Source organism: Periophthalmus magnuspinnatus, chromosome 7 (assembly GCF_009829125.3).
Source record: "Periophthalmus magnuspinnatus isolate fPerMag1 chromosome 7, fPerMag1.2.pri, whole genome shotgun sequence".
NCBI lineage: Eukaryota > Metazoa > Chordata > Actinopteri > Gobiiformes > Gobiidae > Periophthalmus > Periophthalmus magnuspinnatus.
The window spans coordinates 1,826,863-1,841,358 of NC_047132.1; the positions used below are offsets into that span (position 1 = coordinate 1,826,863).

The window sequence follows — 14,496 nt, forward strand, 5'->3', positions numbered from 1 at the left end:
AAAATACAAGCAACAATAGTGACATGATTAATTAAAAAGCTCTTGCCTTGTTTCTGTGTATTTATCAGTCCACCATTTCCAAAATAAAGTTTTGTAACGTTTGTAGATACTGTCATTGCTTATCTCATGCCGTGGGGTAGATATCTACAAACATGTTCTGAATGGGATGGGATTCTTACATTAGTTTAACAGTTCAGACTGCAGTATAGTTCAATGCAGGAGAAGAACCTAATTGGACAGAGGAGACTCATTCACCTTCATAGTTCATCATGACTTATAATGGGATCAGATTAGCTAACAGCATGGACTTAGCTGAGTAAGCATGAATGTGCAGCAGTGTGCTAGGATCATGCTAGAAGCTAACAGGTTAGGTATTAGCAGGATCAGCTGCGCGCCAGTGTCAGCTCCATTCTAATTATTTTTACACGCAGAGAATAGACTGCATGTGCAGACTGGGTATTAAAGTGGACACATCATGCATTATTTTGCCCTTGTTACTTTTAAATGGTCCCATTTCCAAGTGATTATATTTGCATTAGTGCTCCTTCTATTGACAGCAATAGACCCTTCCCATTTTTAGGCATAGTGTTTGCGTTTTAAAGGCTGGTACTAGATGGAACATAGGTTCAGATTGATAAAATTGGAGAGTTAGCGTTAGCCACTCAACATCACAAATTATGAAAAACCAGGGCTGTTTTAATGACTGACAACCACTGGACGTAAGAAAACAGTCATATGTGTAGTAGTATTTATTGAGGTTCATTTTAAATGTGTGTATCAATTACTGACAGAATGTGTGTTATTAGCATCAGTGCTAATGACCGCATAATGAACATTGCTTGACCATATAAAATGCTTGAATTTAATGTTTAGCAAGCCAAATTGCTACAGAAATATCACTTTTACAGATATGTTTTATGAGGGAACAATGGTACAACATGGTTATAAAAGAGCTCAGAGATGGAAACTAGTTCATTTAGCTAGTTCCGAGCTAAATATGGTGTATTTATACCTGCTGTTCATTCATACACACTGTCCCACAATATTATATATATATATATATATATATATATATATATATATATATATATATATATATGTATATATATATGTATATATATATATGTATATATATATATATATATATATATATATATATGTATATATATATATATATATATGTATATATATATATATATATATATATATATATATATATATATATATATATATATATATATATATATATATATATATATATATATATATATATATATATATATATATATAAATACACACACACACACACACACACACACACACATACATACACACATATTACAGTCCTTTCCCTCGGAGCAAAGGTCCAGTTTCCATTTCACACAGTCAGTTCACATGGAGCAGTGTGGTGAGCACCTGTCGACCTCACACCAGCTGGCCTCACACCTGGCACATGTGATGGATGGCTGTTCTCATGATGGAGAGTATCAGGGTGTGTCAGTTGCTCACATCCATCTGTCTGACAGCTCCAACCGCTCCAACTGCCCCAACTGCTCCCACTGCTCAAATGCTCAAACAGCTCCCACTGTTCCAACCACTTCCACTGCTCCAACTTCCCCAACTGCTCCCACTGCTCAAACAGCTCCGACCGCTCCCACTGCTCCCACTGTTCCCACTGTTCCCACTGTTCCAACCACTTCCACTGCTCCAACTTCCCCAACTGCTCCCACTGCTCAAACAGCTCCGACCGCTCCCACTGCTCCCACTGTTCCCACTGTTCCAACCACTTCCACTGCTCCAACTTCCCCAACTGCTTCAACAGTTCCCAGTGCTCCGACTGCTCCACAGCCCCTGTTCATCCTCTGACACCAGGCTGAGCACCAGGCTGAGTACAGAGATCCATACAGTACATGTCTCGAGGGTATATAGTACGAGTATTCAGAGTACACAAAAAGTCCTAAGCTGCACAACCATAGCCCTATCACATTTTCTATGGCACAATCTATACCTGCACAATCCCAGCATACGAACTTCATTTTTGGTTACTCCTCTCATACTGATAGGAGGTTTGAACTCTGAATTATATCTGTGCAAAAACGATTGGAGAGAAAAACACTTTGTAGTAAATGTGAAAGAGATGGTAGAGAGCAGAGGAGAAGAGGGATGGAGTAGAAGAGGTATGGAGGAGAGGAGGGATGAAGGGATAGAGCGATTGACCATGGCGGGGAGCTGAACGGATGAAGCGGAGAGGCAGGCGGAGTGTGATAAGGAGCGGACAGTGTGCCAAACACAGAGTGGTGCTGCCAGCCTGCTGCCCCACAACCTATTGATTTGACTTGTATTCCTCATACTAAAATCACTATATATCTTTGGAAAGTTCAAGATTCACAGAATGTATTTGCTATTTGTGAACACAATAAAGTCCATATAGATTGGAATTCTTCAAGTAAAAACAGGCAAAAGTGCATTTGAAAAAAAGAATGTATTCAAAAACAACATACACTTTCAACATATCACTCACACTTCAGCCCTGGAATCTCTACTAAACAAAAGATAAAAGGAGGTGTTAACTTGAAAACTACAGCTTCATGGCATCACCAGATGGAACAGAGCATTTTGAGCTTTGGAGATGTAGACAGACTAATAATGCAGGGTTACTCAAATGTGTGAATGAAACAAAACACAACTCCAGGTATGTTTTAATGAGGTAACAACATTATAACATGGCTTCAAGTTTGCAAGAGTCCATGTTGTATAATGTAGGATCGTTAAATGCTCATCATATAAAGTAGAATAAAAGCGACAGCTCCATGTCGCCCTCTGGGGAGCGGCATCTAAATATGAAACGTGTGACATTCTTATTACCACTTAATGACAGATTTAGGTGCCATGTTGCTGCACTCTATAGATCCTATAGACCCCTCCAGCTTTGACGTGGGTAGAATAGTTGCACACAGACTGCTGCTCATTATGTTCTATCCAATTCATTTTAATGAGGCCTCAAATAAACAGGAATGAATTTTGATGTTTGTAGACACTGGAAACATATGCTTGTTGCATTTGTCAATGAGTAATATAAGTCAATATAAAACTTTTCAAAATTTCACTTAGCAAAGTAAGATTTGTGGTGTTGTGTGAAATAAAAAAAAACATAATTATTTACAAAATTTTATGGAAAATTTGTGGTGTCCTGCTGTATGTTTATGAGCAATTTGTCCAGCATAATGCTAGATTTTTTAAGTGGTTAATTACATGGTTGTTAGCATTTATACTATATTCAGCACTAATAGCTCTGTGAATAACCTATGCTAAATACTTTTACATGCAGTAATGTTTTCACACAAGGCTCACGTGTGGTGGACTGGTTGTCAGTCACCAAAACAGCCCTGGTTTTTCATAGTTTTGTGGTTAAGGTCAATTTCCCATTGAAAAAGCAATGGAGGCAACATATGGAACAGTACCACAATGAAGTTTACAAACACAATATAATGATCAAATCTTTGGAAACTACATTAACATACCTTGGGTTTTAGTTAGCCTCAGTAAAGAGAGTGAGAGACTGGAAATTTTACCGACAATCATGTAGCATTTGTACTATCATAGTTATTATGAGGCAGGAACGAGTATGCAAAATATGACTCAGCTTAGAGTAGTTCAATGGACTTAAATAACAGATATTCCTTACTGTAAACAACAGGGTTGTGTTAGTTTCAGTGTAGTTAGCTCTTCCCTTCACACAGATATAAGGCAGTGGCTTTCAGGACCTTGAGCTGAAGACGCTACTTGGATGAGTGGCAAAACATATCCACACGTAAAACTTTAGTCCAGTTGCCAGAATTCAATTTTCTTTTGCAATGGAACCTACCTGGACAACTGAGGGATTACACACACATTCTAAATAGAACTAGTTCATTTTAAATAATCTGTAGTTAATGTATTAATTATTCACTGTGATCAGTGTATACCTGCTTTTCACAACTCTCAGTGACCAGTGCAGTTTTTCCACAGCCATACCGTAAAAAACAATAAGCATTCTAACTGTACACTTCCTGACTATCGATAAAACATTTTCTAATTAGACTCACACAGCACAAAACTGACTTATTTTGACTTCAAGAACTGTTTATATAATATATCTGTACTGGGGCATGGCACATTTTGCTCAAACACAAGGGGAAAATATCAGGTAAAGGCCCGTCAGTTGAAATAAATTAGTTGACTCTTCACACCAATGATTACACAAGTTTGGTACTTCATATTAGCAGAGTTACAAAGTTTTATCCCTGTTGCCAATAAATAAGGTCTAAGGTCCTAGCATTTGTCTGAAGACTTGCAAGTAGACTGTGACATTTCAGACAGAGCCGTGTAACGCGAGGACACAACAACCAAAGCAGAGCCGCCAGTCTGCTTTTTAAACAGAGTGTGGACCATAGCAACGGATGGATATCTGCTGCTTCATTGGAATTGACATGCCAGGCACAGGCCCACGATTCCAGCCACTTTGCGCTGCGATAAGCCCCCAACGGAGGTGCGTACTCAGGCGCAACATCGGAGAGGCACAGGGGCTTTGTTTAGTCGAGTTTGGTTTGTTGATTAATGGCTGGGGAGGTATCGTTAGCTGGCATCACGCTGGCCCAAATTGGACGGAGAAGAGCAGAGACGGGGTGAGGGGAGGAGGCAGCGTCACTCTGTTTGGGTTTGTGATTTGGAACAGCTGCCTAAGCTCTGGGGACGCCATGTCATCCCACTCTAAGCTAACAGTAAATACAACTCCACATCATCCTTTCACCTGCTCGCTTTAAGAGGGTTGCTCATAAATATTGTTCAACTGGAAATTGTTGAAAGTTGAATATTTCTCTGAGTCACAAAATCCACAAATACAATTTGTGATTGATAGTTCCTTGTTCATGAGTCTCGTCTTCTCCATTGTTCTGATTGGTCGACAGGCGCTCATCCTGCAACCTATTCTGTTTTTACAGTTTCATTCAGAAAATCTAGGGTTGACAGCGTGAGTTGTGACTCGGCTTTGTAGTGTTGCTTATCCAGAGACACTCATGTTTGGTTCAGGTATATGTTCAGATTTGTAGTAAAGCAAAGCAATAACATCTCCATGGAGACACGCAGATTACAGACCCTCAACCAGAATAGCTGCATGGAGTTCCTTTAAAACATCCAACTATCTGTTGCACACTGACACTTCACTGACTTAAAACTATGAAAAATATTGACCACATGTATTATCCCACATAACCAAGACTGTCTCCAAATGTCCACCCTAGCCCCTAATCCCTCATGTGCTACATAACCTCACAACTGTTTAGTGGGTTTTATAGTGACTCACAGCTAACTGCATTCAGGTCAAATGAAAACATCCACTAAACTCAGATAAAACTTGATTTCTGTAATAAATAATAAGCAGATTAGACTATTCATTTTTCTATCTTCAGTGGAAATGATCAGCCTGTTAAGAGTTCAAGATAAGGTACAACTTTATACAGTATTTTTATAATCAGGGATCACCAGTGTGATAAACCAGCGCTTCTGTTTTCTTTCAGATAAGTTGTGTTCAAAGATCTGTTGTCATGCTGTGATTATTCCAACTCTCGCAATGCATTATGGTCTACATTGACCAGTCTAGTGACCGCTGATGTCCACCACATTTCATGGTGCATTGTGGGAAAATTTGAGTGCACTATTGTCTCACCAAGTGCACATTCGCACACCACTAAAAAGATGTGGACAATAAATAATGCCCTAGGGAATCGTGTGGATATTCGTACACAGTCCAAGTCATAATTTGAAGAAAAAAAAACAACCTCTGTCATGTGTACACAAGTTCCATGTCATTTAAGATAAACATATGAATTTACGTGTGTTTGGAGTCTCAAATCAGAACAGGAAAATAAAAATCCTCATGGTGACTTACCTATGTTTGCGGTGCGGACATGCAGCTGGCCCCTGAGCACAGTGTGCACAGTGAGGGGCCAGTCGGGGCCCTGATCTCCGCTGGCTCCCAGGGGCTCCTCTCCCACGTAATCTGTGGTCAGAACGTCCAGCTGGTGCAGGGCCTGGACAGCAGCCTTCCCCTGACGCAGCATGTACTGGAAGAGGGAGGGTTGGAAAGTGAGCATACCCCCTTTAAATTAAATGTCAGAATGTTCTAAATGGAGGCAAAATGTAGGAGACCATAATACATTTTTATTGATTAACTGACATGCAAATCTGGGTAATCCCTCAGTCATTCAGGTCTGATCAATAGCAAAAGAAAAAAAAATCTGTAAATTGGACAAAATGTTGCATGAGCGAAGACGTTTGGCTGCTCATCCAAGCCACTGTGGTTACCGAATACTGCTGGACACTGACTTATATCTACATGAAGGGAGGAGCTAACTACACTACCTACGTCTTATTCTGTTGACAGAGTTTATTTTTCTTTTGCTACATATTTAAACTATTTTATACCACTGACTCAGAGATAATCCCAGTAAACCTAATTATATAGTGTCAACAAACAAACAAATAAATAGCACAATGAACCGAAAATTACCCACAGAAGTTATTTATTCTACTCTCTACAGCTCAAATCTTACCTTATTACATAAAAATGGCAAACACACTAATACTCCCTACTAATGTAAGGAAAAAGTACACACAATAAAAAATACTGCGACCCAAAATATATCGTTCCCGCTTTCATATATTGGATGATAAATCGATACTGTAATTATTGTGACAGGTCTATCAGTGAGTTTATACTCGAGCCTCAAAGTTGAACTTGAGCTTCTCCAAAACTATCATTTGTGATTAGAAATGTAATATAAATGTACGTATTAAAAAAAAACAACAAAAAAAACATTGTAGATTTTGTAGTTAGTGTCTATAATAATCTCATAATCTCATATTAAATAAACAAATCATGTAAAATACAGTAAATGTCTTGAAACCAGGCCATGATATCATATATATTTAACTGAGCTTTTACAAAAAAACATTGATTTTTCATATTTTGGGATATCATGTGTTTAATCCATGAAATCACATTATGCTCCACTTTAATTTTGCTTCCAGGTGCCTCCATTCCACGCTTTTGTTTACAGGAGTCTATATTTGCTTTACACTTTATATTTGGGGATGCTGATTTGAGTTCACCTTTACTGTTTGGTGACATTAGCAAACCCCGACTCGGCACAGATCTGGGGGCCGGAGCGTGCTGTCTGTGCTGTCTCTGTTGTCTGTGTTGTGCTGTTGGTGAGCATTGTCTCACTCTATTAGCCCTGTTGGAACAAGCTGCTCACACTGCACTGTGGCAGAGCTGTGGCAGGGCTGATGGGAACAGTGTGTGGCCTTTAATAATGCATGTGCCATAAACTGTGTACACACTGGTACAGACGGATAAAAAAACAGAAATACGCATACACTACCAGTCAAAAGCTGGACACACCTTCAGCTTTTTTTCTTTCTATTTACAACTTTTTTACATTGTAGATACACTGCCTGGAATTGGAATTATGGAATTATGTAGCAAAGAAAAAGTTAGATGGAGTATTATGCTAAAGATTTTAAAGATTTTTAGAGCTTCTTTGGATTTTGGGAGATTTTTGGAGCTTTCTACCATGTTATAACGTTATAGCTTGGAGACAGTACCTTGAGGGGCACAGCCGTGGAGCCCAGCAGGAGCAGAGAGTCACTGTCCCACACATCCACCTGCAGGCTGTGGAGGGCCAGGTACCTCAGGAGCCTGCACTGCTCTCCAGGCTTCAGGAAGGAACGGTCCACACGGAACTGCAGCTCGAGTCCTGGGGAATCTGCCAGTACACAGGGGGTGAATCAACATAACATTATCATTTTAAATGGTCTGCAGTGGTCCAAAATTATTCCACACTTTTCTAACACATTCTGAGCAAAGTAATTATTCACTGTGAAGAGTTTATAAGCATTTTTCACAACTTCCAGAGACCAGAGGAGATTTCTGCTGTGACAGTGCTCCTAAATCAGCTAGCATGATAACAGCATACATCCTGATATATAGTATAAAACCCTCCACATCACCACAAATAAATTTCATGGAATGGGCTTCAGTCAAAGCAACACCTGTCCACACCATCCTTATATTAGAAATGATGACTACCATACACTGCGGCTTTGTCCATATATTCAGTGTTTTTGGTCAGGGTTTTAAATGGGCTGTCAGAAATGATTGGTCTCAACATTCCACCCAACAACAGCTCTGCTTGGAAATAATTCAACGCTGCAAATATCTTATAAAAACAAAGTTATTTATTCTCATAAACTCAAAATAGCCAAAAAAACAAAATTATTAAACTGAAAAGACAGAAGTTCTCAAATAACTCATGGCTCACCCTAGAACTCTCACATTTAGAAAGACTGATAGCCTCTGTAAAGAACAAAATTTGGTTCTACAGATTTAAGTATCTGCAAATCTGAATCCTCAGTTGCAGTTGAACTCCTTCATATGGTTAAACTATATTCAGATGGAGAAAATAAGGCAAAATGTAATAATGCTGTATAACTCCCAGTAACTGTGCCTGGAGTTTAGGTCTTTATTGTCACATGTCATTGTGCTGTAAAGTGTTTCGTTTGTGTCGTTTTTGTTGCCCCTTTTGTTGAACAGATAGTTCCTATAGTGCAGGACTTTTGTCCAGGGTAAGTGCAAATGTTGCTCATGTACATGGAGAGGATACAGAAGTTTTGAAGCCTCGTTTCTTGTTTAACTCTCCCTGCTGTCGCAGTTGTTTAATCCATGAATTCACAGAGGAGCACATCACAGCAGGACTCATATTTGCCTCACTGTTTAATAGATATTTCTGTCACTGGGCTTATTTTCTCCGCTAAAGTGTTAGCACAACTGCAGGACATATAAACAAACAGCACTGTGTGATCAGTTTGATTGTGCAGGTGTGAGTGCAGGCCATAGCTGTACTGAGGTAAAACTAATGTTACTTTATTACATAAAGCAAAGTATAACATTACACAAAATTAAATAACTTGGATTTATAATAACCCAAATGTAAACTGCTTTTATGTGGTTGTTTATGTCACATTAACTTTCATTTAGAAAGAATTGTTCATTTGAGAGGAATAGTAATGTATTATGAAAGAAAATGGGATTTCACAGTTGCTTGGTCATGGTGAAAAAATCATGATGTTTCTTCTCACAATAATCATAACACTAACATTTTATTTTGTGACATCCTTATAACACACAGGCCATCACACATCTCCACAGGCTTTACTGACAATAACATACAGAGAAACAGACGAGAAGGACGATTGTGAAGAGGCCTGGAGCTGCAGTCAATGAACAATCAAATGGAAAAGCCATAAACATGGGATAGATGGACCTGCAAATACACAATCATCTCCATTTTGATGATTTTGCACGGTCTTTAAACTAATGTAAAGAGGTAAAGAGCTGGCTCAAGGGAGAGGACAGGGAGATTCTGTTGTGATGGGCTCAAATGAAACAGCTCAGCTTTATTATGGAGAAAGCATTGTCCTACTTAGAACAAGGCTGTGTGTAGAGTTGATTCTTGGACAGAGCATATATTCATGCCCATGTAATTATAAAAATATATATATATCAAATTTTTCAATTTAAAAACATCCAAGAGTCAGGACCATTACATTTAAAGACGCAAGAGAGAAGAAACTCAAATGTTCATATCATTTAATATTGTACTATACTATACTAGTACTACTATATCACACAAAACTGACTCGTGAGCTTTTAGCCATGTTATAATGCTGTTACCTCCTTAAAAACATACCTGAGTTATGTTTAGTTACATTCACACATGTTTGAGTAATCCTTTATTATTCGGCTGCCTGCATCCTCAAAAAACAAAGTGTTCTGTTTCACCTTGTGATGTCATTTGGTGGTATTTTAAATACATACCATATTTAGATCACCATGTCACCTTTTTATTTTGAAAATGCTAAATTCACTGGAATTAATATTAATATGTTTAATAAATTTCACTTTTGACCCTCCCCTTGCTCTCCACCCTAATTGACTGCCCCTTCAGAGCACTATCACAACACAATCAGCTGCATCCCGCTAATGAAACTACTGCACATCACATCAAGTTTGTGAAGTTGTTGTGTACAGTTTTGTATCATGTTTTTCTTTATGGAGAAATGTCCCTGTGGGACCATGGATGATGTAGACTTATGGGCTGAACACTGGACAGAATCTTGGTGGGTGGGTTCAAATAGGGCTTGGAGAGATCACTAGATTATTCAAGCATGCATGGATGACATCTAGTTCTGCAGGGACAATAAGATGGTAGAAAGCTCAAAAAAATCTATTATGTATAATACCCCATTTATGGCTAACAGCTGTTTGTCTGAAAACACCCGAACTCGCAGTGGGAAGAGTAGTTAAAACTTTTATTCAAGTAATAGTACTGTTACCCTGGCAAATACATTACTCACATAAGAGTTTTCAAAGGTATGAAAAATCAGATACTAATTGATGGTAAAACTATCGGTTTTGTTGTACATTGCAAAATTACTGAAAATTACCAAATGTGTAAATAAATAAAATTATGGTGGTGTTAAAGGGATAAAGGCCCAGTTTGTCATAGATGTCTAAATAAAGACTTTTTTTTAATCATCATTGTTGTAGTGCAATCAGTATTGAGTGTTGAGTCTGGTCCTTAGTAAATAAATCGAGTTTGAAATTTTAGTATCTTGACCACACTAGTTAAACTAAATGCACGGTCCGTACTACCTTTGTCACTGACCCTCCGGCACAGCCCTGTTCATATCCTCTGTGTATATCACGGGGAAGCCCACACTATGGAAGAACTGCTTTTCTGACAGAGTGTAGAGGGATACGCTCGGATTTCCGGCGGGGGTGATTAGCCCCGATGACTACACTGCGTGGAAGTCCAATAGCAGCCAATATGAGCCTTTGCACCCAAGGGCCCTATCACCCACATAATAATGGGCACTAACCATGGTGAAACCTGCAGCCACTTGAGCCGTACACAGAAGAGTGATGGCTTTAATCATCACAGTGCACACACTATGGAGGAGGTCTGCATAGGTATGGGGAGTCTGGGCACATAGTACGTAGTATTTTGTGATCTCTGTTATCATTTTTCCTCATGGAAACCTGGAGTTGTGTTTTGTTTCATTCACACGTTTAACACACAAAGAGTTCTTCTCTCAAACAGAAAACACTGTGGTCCACCTTGTGATGTCATGTGGCAATTCAAGAAGTGCTCTACTGTGTTTTTAAGCTCCATACACCTTCACTAGAATCATTTGGACTACGTGAGCCCTGAAATTGCCAATCTCTACTGTACAAAGGTAAAAGGAGCTGTTAATTTGAAAACTACTGCTTCATTACATTTTTGAGCTTTGGAGATGTCACAAGATTAATAATAAAGGGTTACTTAAATATGTGCGAATGAAACAAAGCGCAACTCCGGGTATGTTTTTGTGGAGGTAGCAATGTTCTAACATGGCTCAAAGGTCACAAGAGTCAACTTTGTGTAACATAGAACCTTTAAAAACATCTCCTTTAAAACAGACGACTCTTCCCTGACTCTGCCTCACTGTTGTACAGATGAGATAATTAGATGCAAGGCAGCCCTGATCACTATCATATGTCTATGATCATACATACCTGGCTGCAGGGGCGACGTCTGAAATGTTAGACATATCACACTGTTCCTTATACCTCTAGAGCCCACCCTTCCTTTTCCCTTCTCTAGATTCTCCAGAATTTTACAGCTAACTGTAAGAAAGGTTTGAATAAGGCCTGGGAGAGATCACTAAAATACTCAACCCTGGATGGATGACATATAAAACCTCTTCAGGCATGTTTTTGATGAGGGAGCGATGCTATAACATGGTAAACATGCATGAATCACTGTAAATCACGTTGGTAAATGAGAAATGAGAAAAGGCGATTTAGCACAGTACGTCTCCGTCTCCCTTAATATATCCTTGTTAGAGACCAAGTGTTTAGGCCCATGCACTGAAAGACCAAATCAAATATATTATCTGAAATAATTAATTTGAATGATGAAATATTTTATTTTATGGGGTATTAATTGCTAACACATAAAATATTTAGATCACCGTGTTACATTTTATTGTATATAAATGTATATTCACCGAAAACAACATCACTACTACAACTTGTCACTACTCCTTCAGAGCACTATCACAACACAATCAGCGTCCACCCCGCTAATGAAACTACTGCACACCACATCAGGTTTGTCAAGTTCTTGTGTACAGTTTTGAATCATGGTTTTGTATATTTATGGAGACTTGTCGTGGGTGACAGGCCTGGGGCCTGAGTGTTGCACAGAATCTTGCTGTTAACTGTAAGGAGGGTTCGACGAGGGCTCATGAATGACATCTGAAACCTCTTCAGGCATATTTTTGAAGAAGGAATAACATTATAACACAATTTTGCATAATATCCTCTCTTTAAGCTCTCCGATTACACAGCCATGTTCTGATTCTGGCCTTTGTGTTATAATCCACAGGGCAGGACTATGGTGGGACATAGAATGGAGATGAGCTGGTGCTTTTGATCAGAGGATGTGAGGAGATGTGAGGAGATGTGACTGCAGACGCCCACACGTTCTCCTAATGCTTCTCCAGACACTTCACACCAAACACTGCAGCAGCACAGAGGCCCTCAAGGACCGTCTTAAAGTGCCTATGACAGGCTCAACTACTTACTAAAACAGATCATCATATTTTACATTTTACAAAAACTGTACAATTATTTTCCAAGTCTGACTACTTTTTAGGTTTAAAATTTTATTTCCTGGTTGGAAATCATGACATCACGCTAAGGAAGTCCATAACTGTTACCTAGCGACTACACTGGACCAAAACTCCTCTAATGCACACAAAATTATGATTTGATAAATAAATAAGAAAACACCGTTATGTTGTTAAAATAATGTTTAGAGTATTAGAAAAAACATGTTTCCCCCTAGAGTGATGTAATCAATATGGACCGCTCTAAAATACAACTCTCTACATCTTGTAATTTTCAACTTTTCTTCTCAAATTTCGGCTTGTTTGGTGTAAACTGTAATTTATGTTTATAGGTATTATCCCATTAAATTAAGTTAAAATTTGAGAATCATCCAACACTGTCATACACACTTTAAAAGGCCAAAATGTATTATTCAAAAAAGAAAAGAAAAAAAAAAACATTAAAATCATTCTATATTCTATTCCAAGTTTCTATTACGATAAAACAATTGTTCCTAAATACAGAAACATTCTTACAGCAAGCGTTGGGTCACTTCTCCACATAACTGACCTTTAAGTTCGGCTGGTCATGTCACCTACTTCCCTTTGTGGAGGTAATTTTAATGGTATATTCTGAAACATGGTGAATTCCAGTCATCACTATCTAAACCCCAGCAGCCAATCATTAATCAGTGTTAGTGCCGTCTCTGTTGCTTCTATAATTGTTAGATCACGGTTATGGATTATGGAATTACCTCTTTGTATGTCACATCTACTGCCCATGTCTGACCAAGAAGTAAAATGATTAACTTCATCAAATTAAAGATTTTTTCTCAAATCTGTTCACTATGTTTTAGGGAATGGGTAGTCTAATATGTCAAATGCATCGTAAAAGGCCTGTTCCCAATGTTTTCCCAGATATCTGCGCAAAATTGGTCTTGCCCCAGCACAGATATATTGGAGAAACAGCTCTTGAGGTCAAAATAAGTCTGCTGTGTACTGTCTGCATCCAAATCTAGTGTTTTATTGTCAGAGAATCAGGAAGTCCAGGTAGCATGCTAGTTGCTGTCAGTATTATAATGACAGCAAAACTTTGTGGCCTCAGTCTTGCTCAGTCCTTGAACACTGAAGGTTCTGAGCTTTCACATGAAAAAATGGCATATTCCTGCATATTGTTCATTACACTAAATTTCAAATGTCATAACACAGGCCTTGTTGCTAGCCTGTGCTGTGGACTCATTTGTATTTTGAATAATGACATCTTAACAGTGGGCGGGGATAGGTGGAAGACACAAACACAGTGGAGGATTACTTAGACATGCACGAGTCACTCAAAATGCAGAAAGATAATGACCATTATAATGTGGTCAAATGCTCCCAATACATCTTTTAAATAGATCAGACTGAACTTGACAAAGCAGCTCTAAAAGGCTCCTTTTAACATCACATTCAGACAATAGTGATAAAGAGTGACTAAAGTCCACACAGGGGCATCAATCTGAGCAAAGTACAGCAGCGATGGAGGAAGGAGGTGGAGGAGGCAGAGCCCACAGCTCAGAGCAAGCGCATGCAAACGGGCAGCACCACAGAACTCGGGCCCTGGAGGTCAGAGAAAACCTGGAAGTCACGCATCTCCACAGCATAAAGGACTACAGCGCAGAGGAAAACCAGGTTAGCTCCAACCGTGACCATCATTCTTCAGAGGCAGGAAAACAGACTCTGAACAAGCTGGCCTACGTTAAG

At 38.9% G+C, this 14,496-nt stretch overlaps 1 protein-coding gene across 1 annotated transcript in view; it reads right to left on the minus strand.

Moving 5' to 3' along the window:
* Window positions 1–14,496, minus strand: part of LOC117373734 (nephrocystin-4-like) — a 272,836-nt gene that overhangs the window by 106,990 nt on the left and 151,350 nt on the right. The window contains exons 16-17 of the mRNA XM_055223162.1: window positions 7,645–7,805; window positions 5,927–6,101 (exon numbers count right to left, since the gene is read on the minus strand). Of these exons, the coding sequence (XP_055079137.1) occupies window positions 5,927–6,101; window positions 7,645–7,805 (336 nt within the window). The remainder of the gene's footprint in view (window positions 1–5,926; window positions 6,102–7,644; window positions 7,806–14,496) is intronic.